The sequence below is a fragment of the Kryptolebias marmoratus genome, linkage group LG2 (assembly GCF_001649575.2).
Source record: "Kryptolebias marmoratus isolate JLee-2015 linkage group LG2, ASM164957v2, whole genome shotgun sequence".
Classification (NCBI taxonomy): domain Eukaryota; kingdom Metazoa; phylum Chordata; class Actinopteri; order Cyprinodontiformes; family Rivulidae; genus Kryptolebias; species Kryptolebias marmoratus.
This window is the reverse complement of record NC_051431.1, coordinates 35,715,732-35,723,849: the sequence shown is the minus strand read 5'-3', so window position 1 is coordinate 35,723,849 and position 8,118 is coordinate 35,715,732. Positions and strand designations below refer to the sequence as shown.

General features: G+C 39.6%; 1 protein-coding gene across 4 annotated transcripts in view; it reads right to left on the bottom strand.

Moving 5' to 3' along the window:
- Positions 1-4,562: 4,562 nt before the first annotated feature.
- Positions 4,563-8,118, bottom strand: part of mtr (5-methyltetrahydrofolate-homocysteine methyltransferase) — a 98,897-nt gene continuing 95,341 nt past the window's right edge. For all 4 annotated transcript variants that reach the window (XM_037980812.1, XM_037980815.1, XM_037980821.1 and 1 more), the window contains one exon: positions 4,563-5,842. In XM_037980812.1, coding sequence (XP_037836740.1) covers positions 5,759-5,842 — 84 coding nt within the window. In that variant the 3' untranslated portion in view covers positions 4,563-5,758. The remainder of the gene's footprint in view (positions 5,843-8,118) is intronic.

Below are 8,118 nucleotides of genomic sequence, written 5' to 3'. Positions count from 1 at the left end.
TATTTGATGCTGATGAAATTCAGTTGTGTTTGTCATTTGGACCGCATCAACTGGACAGGTTGGCCACCCTCGTTCAGTGCTTGTCCCGTATCAGTGATTGGCTCTCCAGTAACTTTCTGGTTCTAAATACCAGTAAGACAGAAACTATGATTATTGCTCCCAGTCATCTACACAACAATATCAGCCAGGAAATTGCATCTTTTTGCCTGTTAGTAAAAACAAAGGTAAAAAATCTAGGTGTCACATTTGATTCGTCATTAGGCTACGACTCACACATTAAGGCTGTTTCCTGTTCTTGTTTCTTTCATTTAAGAAACATCTCTAAAATCAGACAATTACACCAACACACCAGAGGTCTAATCTGGGTAGACCAATAGTAATGCACCAGGCAAGGCAGGCCCATACTCCCCCGGCAGCTGCAGAGTCGAGTATCTTACTCTTGGCCTTTTTTTGCTCCATATGAACCTTGAAAAATGTTTATCCCAGTCCCTAAATTGTTTTACTGGAACCTCTACTGGAAGTGCTGCAAATATGTATAATAGTCTTGAAAGAACATTTATCTTTATTGTTCGGATCCTGCTGCTGAGGTCAATTGGGTTGCAGGCTCCACCTGTCCAGATCCTCATACATTTTCCTATTTATTCATTTGTAATTAACCTCATATAATTGAGCCAGATTTTTTGGTAATATAACACCCAAATACTCTATTTGTGATTGATGCCAATTAAATTGGTAACTATTTATTAACTGTTTTGAAGAAACAAAACAGAAGGTCAGAATTTGGGTTTTTTGTATGTTGAGTTTATGACCTGAGAATCTGCCATGTTTCTAGGATGTTCATAAGCAATGGGATACCAGATCCAGGGTTTTTAATTACTACTAAAACATCATCCGCATATAAGCATATTTTGTTTTCCACATTTCCTATTGTCACCCCCTCCAACCCAGACTCCTCTCTTATAACCTGCCAGTGGTTTGATGAAAAGATTAAAGAGTAGTGGGCTTAATGGGCAGCCCTGCCTACATCCTCATTGTAATATTATTAGATTCGAAAGGCTTCCATTAATTTTAATTCTTGCTTTTGGGGAGGAATACATAGTTTTTATACATTGAATGAATCCATCACAGAACCCAAATCTCTTCTTACTTGAAACAATAACTCCCACCCTACAGTATCATATGCCTTCTCGGCATCTAGGCTGAGAAGGACTGCACTTAGTTTTTCTTTAATTATATGATCAATAATGTGAACGGCCCTTCTTATACTATCCTGTGTTTGTCTATTATCATTGAAACCTGTCTGTTTCTCATCTATCAGGGAAGGCATCAGGGTACTCAATCTCTTAGCTAGTATCACAGCATATAGTTTGTAGTCTATATTTAATACACTAATTGGTCTATATCCTTTAGGATCCGTTTTGTCCTTCCCAACCTTTGGTATAATTGATATAAACGCTTCTTGCCATGATGGGGGAAGAGCGCCCCCTTCCAGAGTGTAGTTAAAGGAGGCCTTTAATAGTGGGAGAATAGATTCCTTCATGGCCTTATACCACTCAGGAGGAAACCCATCACAGCCTGGTGATTTGCTAGTCTTAAGATTTGTTATCCCACGTTCGATTTTCCTCATCTGATATTTCTGCTATTAGCTTGTCATTTTGATTTTTTCCTATTGATGGAAGATCCAAGGAGTTGAGAAATTTTTGAATTGTTTGATTTTCCATTTTATCTGGCTGTTTTATAGATTGTGTTTTCCACCTGTTGTATCCAAAGCCTCCATGAAAGCACCTTGAAGGCTTTAGGCCCTGCTTCATAATATCCTTGTCTTGTATATTTAAGGTTTGTTTCCAATTTCCTGACTTAAGATTTTGTGAATCTCCTGCTTAATAGGCTTCATTTGTTCCAGTAAGGAGGGACTTTTGTTAATTGAATGTCGCTGCTCCAATCTTTTTAACTTTTCCTGTAGGTCTGTTAGGTTTTTTTTGCTCTAATCTTTTTCAAATTAGCACATTTTGCGATTATTTTACCCCTAATATATGCTTTGTCCGCATCCCACAGAATTGTAGGGCTAACTCTTCCGTTATTATCAAAGTCTAAGTAATTTTTAAGTTCCTCTGCCATTTCCGTTTTGAATGCAGTACTATTTAATAAACTTGTGTTAAGCCTCCATAAAGTGATTTTAGGGCTTCTAATTAAATTAATTTTCATAGTTAAACCAGAATGATCAGAGATGTCTCTTTGTCCTATTTTACAGTCTTCCACTCTGTGAAGATCTATATTGAACATAAAAAATTCTAGTAATTCAATTCTAGTATGAATGTTATCAGGGCCATAGCCAGACTTTAAAAAATACTGAGATCAATCACTTATTATCCCCCTGCACATCAGTTACAATGAAGACCAAAACTTCATTAAAATAGAAGCATTTATTTAAAACAAGTGACTTGAATGTGTATATGACATGTATTTGTGTGCGTTTGTAAATTCATGGGGCGCGATGTTATCTGAAGCAACAGAGGACACAACCATGATGACTCACTGAAAGGACATGAATTAGTTTATATGAATGCTGATTGTTCACGCTGCACAAACACATTCATAACACAAGATTTTAGCATAGATTTGACTTTTTTATCAAATACCAGTGAGGTGTTGTAGTTTTGGGGCTGGACCAGTTCTAGTGTTGTCCGGATGTAAACAACAACAAAAAAAAAGTGCTAAAATCCCCCTTTATTGAGGTTTCACAAATCATATACTTAGTTTTAAATGTTCTGCAATCAGTGCAGAGTAATTTGGTCTAGGTTTGAAGTGTCTAGGTGTTGTAGTTTTGGAGCTGGACCAACACTAGTGTGGTCTGGAACACCTTTAGCTTTTCCCGTGCACTCTCTTGCGATCCCACCATCTCCACTGTGATGGCTTTGGCTCTGTTTGCAGACACCGGCCCCACCGCGAATCAACATCTTCTCAGGTCCAGCGTAGCCTCCTCCGTGCTGTTGTAGATGACCGTCAAAGTGCACGGGCATTTTAGCCAGCGGGGTTTGGAACCGGAGAGCGTTCTCTTTGAGCATTTTCTTAACCGGAGCATACTCTCTCCTCTTTAGCTGTTTGTTTGTTTTAGCATAGTTGTGCTATAGCTATATATATATATATATATATATATATATATATATATATATATATATATATATATATATATATATATATATATAAGCTTCTTCCACGACGCGCGGAGAATTTGTTCTTTAATGTTAGATTTTAGGAAGCGTACCACCATGGACCAAAGTGGAGCAACCGCTGGAGGTTGCGTGCCCAGCGCTCTATGGGCTCTCTCTATCCCCAGATTCTTCTCACTGATTAAGTCCAACCCGTCCCCGAGTTCAGTTTTAAGCATCTTTTCCACATACCTCTGCATTGAGGTACCTTCCACATTTTCAAGAATGCCATATATCCGCAAATTATTCTGGCATGAGCATCCCTCCAAATTCGTGATCTTCTCCCGAAGTAATTTCTGGTCATTTAGCAGCTGGGTGATAACCTCTCTCATTCCAATATCTGTTTCTCTGCCATGCTCTTCTCAATTTCTCCAAAGCATTCACCCATCTCCTCGGTCTTGTTGATGGCAACGCTAACCTGTTGATTTATTTAATTTGTCAGCTCACTCAATAGGACTTTAATTTCCTCCTTTAAACTCATTCTCACTTGCGATAACTCCTTCATTTCTGATTTGAGGTCCTGCATGCCCTCCGCCATTACTTCTCCCACCACCCTTCTCAATGAGCTAATTGTAGCAGGTAGGGCCTCATCCGCCATCTTCTCTCCTTCCCCGACCGAGTGTGTTCCACAAGCTTTGCTTTCGTGTTGCATTTCTGAGTTCCGAGACTGGACTCGTCCCTTCTTGCGTTTATCCACACTCATTCTTCTTGAGAAAAAGTAACTTTTAACGCATTTACACCTTGGATTAGGGGGGATTTTATATCTAGCGATCCAGGACCTCTTTTCTATGCTGCCATACTAATTGCCATGACACTGGAAGTCTAGTGCTTTTTAAAAAAATGAATCCTACCTTATTTAAAGAGAAGCTCACTCCGACAACTTTTCTGGGATCCAAAAATGTTGATAACCACTTCGTTAAAGATCTGTTAGCCAGATCACAGGAAAACTTTGAATATCCTTGGGTCTATCTGCTCCCAACCTCTTCACTTCTAGTTTGTCCCCCAAAGACATTAATAAAACAAGTGAGAAATTAAAAAATTCACCTCGTTTATCTTTATCTTGCTCACCATAAACCACGCCCATGTGCACTTGCACTCGAGGCACGTTGTTGTACGTCCACCCAAATTGGCTAAAGCCTGAGGCCTTGGGCTGACCCTGGGCTCAACTAAATTAGCCCAAATGAGCAGCAAACAGAGGGGGCGGGACAAGACGCCTGTCAATCATTCTGTACCACGCAAGACAAGGGTCTGAACGGGGCTGTAAAAATGTTAGCTCTTTGGAAAGACTTGGGGATTTTCTCGAGACTGTTTGGCACCAGTTTTGTTGTAAATTTCACAAAATGTGATACCATATTTTTAATTTGTGTTTATTAGGTATTTTAACATTTATATTGTAAACACCAGGGAGGGCTTAGCCCTACTAGCCAACTGATACCAGCCATTCCTGTCTGGTAGTATCCCACTGGAATGCAAGTGTTGGCAAATACACTTTTGCCAAGCTTTGAATACCAAAATAAGCTGTGATTTTTCAAAAACTTGCCAGTTAAAAATGTAGCTGCAAGGCTGGCTGGTTGCTTGGTCACAAATACTATGAATTCAGTGAAACTGCAATGGATACTGCCTTAATGTTTGCAAATAATCACAGAATTCTGTGCAAATAACTGTATAATGTGAAACTGACAGCAGTTTAAAAGTCTATTAAACAGTGTTTCCATTAACTGGGTCTTGACAAGCCGTTCCCTTGTCAACCCAGTCAGAATTAAACAATTTCTCTAAACTGAGGTTATTCAATGAGCTAATTACAACAGGTAAGATATTAATTGTTCACAAGCATTCCACAGATCTCCACTTCAAGAGATCTAAACTATTATTTCAACAATTTGTATCTTTTCACTTTCTTAGGAAGGGTCACACATTTGCAACTAGTGGACAACCAGCTGTATTACCTCAGCCACTTCTCTTTTCAGTCTTTTCAAGACTTGTGTAAAGGATGTATGATAAAAATAAAGGTGGTAAAACTACTAGACAACAACAAAAACAGTAAGAAAAAAAAAAAATCACCTTTTAAAATGTCAAGCTTACTAAACAAAAACGAGGTGTAGTGTTTAAATCTGGAGGTATGCAGGACAAAAGATGAACAAAAACAACATGACTCCACTCAGATGTTTCATCAGTCAACCCCAAGAGACTAAGTCCCATCACATCAAATAACATCTTATATCCAACATACAGACATGAGCGATATCTTAAAAACTTCCTCAAAGACAGCTAAAAGTTAAACAATAAAAAATGAAAAACATCTAAAATTCTACTCGCATTTTTAAAAACTGATTTAACAATATTTCAGGCTGTAACTCTAATCAGATAAGTTAATTAGCAGAAATGCGTTGGAGACATCTGTGTATAACAAATTGTTTTCCTTCCACATCGTGTATTTATGAGCGCTTACCATTCAACTGTGACAGTTTTATCAGAACCTGTCAGCAGTAAAGACCTAGAAAATTTCTAAAATTCCTTTAAAATGTTATCTGATCCCATCACACACATGCCTAGGAGTCATAGCCAAGGATGGAAGCCAGCCATTTTTCCGTCTCCTCAACACTGATTTTTTTCCTCCTGGCGTAGTCCTGCACCTGCAGACAAAAGAGCAGAGAGAATACAGCTCAGACTGGTTTCTAACCTGTGTCCCAGTTTTGATTATGATCGTCATTCAGAGATTTTATTAGTCTATCTTAGAGCCTGTCCAGATTTGTTGGTACAATCCATTTTGAATCCAGTTTAGGTGATTTGAGTGCAAGTGGTCAGCTCTGACACTTCCATTCACATTTGGTGGTAAATTGTGTACCACAAAACATTTTGCAATTGCATGTCAATTACCCTCACTGTATGAAGATACACACACAGCCATGTACACAGAGGGCTGTCAGCTGCACAACAAACAGGACATCAGAAGGTCTGCGGAAGTTTCTGTAAAATTGACCGTCATTGATCATCAGATTCGGGCCATTCTCCTAAATCTATAATCCTCAAACAAAACCTAAGAAGGCACACGTACATTAACTGACTTCACGAAGCTCAATGTCAGAGCAAAGACTGAAGATTTTAACCATTAATTATTTCTCACAGCTATATATAAATATATATATATATATATATATATATATATATATATATATATATATATATATATATATATATATATATATAAAACAGCGCTGCTAGTCAGCTGTTTTCTACAGAGCTTCACTGTAAATTTAACATCAGCTCTGTGTTCAATTAGGTGAATGTAATGCAACACAACACTCCTCAGACTGTTGTTCTCTGATTGATAGAGCACATTAAAGCAAACAGTGACCACAGCAGCAAAATCAATCAGAAAAAAAATCATTTAACCGAAGAGAAACTCACCCATACAAATCCTGTAATCCGCTTTAATAAAATCCTGACAAAACAGACATCTACACTGCTCAAAAAAAAAAGGGAACACTCAAATAACACATCCTAGATCTGAATGAATGAAATATTCTCATTGAATACTTTGTTCTGTACAAAGTTGAATGTGCTGACAACAAAATCACACAAAAATCATCAATGGAAATCAAATTTATTAACCAATGGAGGCCTGGATTTGGAGTCACACACAAAATTAAAATGGAAAAACACTACAGGCTGATCCAACTTTGATGTAATGTCTTTAAAACTCATCAAAATGAGGCTCAGTATTGTGTGTGGCCTCCACATGCCTGTATGACCTCCCTGCAACACCTGGGCATGCTCCTGATGAGGTGGCAGATGGTCTCCTGAGGGATCTCCTCCCAGACCTGGATTAAAGCATCTGCCAACTCCTGGAACTCCTGGACAGTGTGGTGCAACGTGACGTTGGTGGATGGAGCGAGACATGATGTCCCAGATGTGCTCAATCGGATTCAGGTCTGGGGAATAAGCGGGCCGGTCCATAACTTCAATGCCTTCATCTTGCAGGAACTGCTGACACACTCCAGCCACATGAGGTCTAGCATTGTTCTGCATGAGGAGGAACCCAGGGCCAATCGCACCAGCATATGATCTCACAAGGGGTCTGACGATCTCATCTTGGTACCTAATGGCAGTCATGCTACTTCTGGAGAGCACATGGAGGGCCGTGCGGCACCATTCATCTCATTGTTCAGGGGGTCCTTGTGGATGCGTCCTTTATCAAGTACGAGAGGAATATCATTGCTTTCAGCTCTCTCCTAGCTAGGAGACTTATAATATGCAGATGGAAGGATCTGTATCCTCTAGCAGGCCAACACTGGATAGGAGAGGTTGTGTGTCATATTCATTCGGAAAAGATCAGATATACTGTGAAAGAGTCTGTTGAGAGATTCTCGGACACTTGGAAGCCATTTATATCCTATACTGAAAGTATGTCATATAATATTGTGTAATTGTAATAATTGCTTGTGTATTATGTATGTACAAATCTGAGTTTGAGTTTTTCTTATACATACATGTCTATGTAGCCGATCCAGTATAGGAGAGGTAGGGTGGGCAGGGATTTTGTTGTGTTTTTGTGTGCATGTGTTCTGAACAGGGGTGGAAATTAGCACCCGCCACCGGCCAAATGCGGGTAAATATTTGAAGTGGCGGTGAATTTGATCAACACACACGCCACTATGGCGGGTTGGCAATTTGAACAGAAAAGGTGTTATTTGTCCGCTTGACATATAGGGGGCAGTAATGTGCTCGAGTTGCTGCTGTTACGTCAAGCTGCGTTCCCCCATCAGATACGGAGCTGTGTGAAGCTGTTCACACAGCTCTCAGAGCTACGGTACCCCTGCGTCTCCGCGCGTTCATGTTCAACGCTCGTAACCGCCGCGCTGTGCTCGCGCTGCAAGGGAACTACGGAGACCGTGAAAGGTCAAACAAC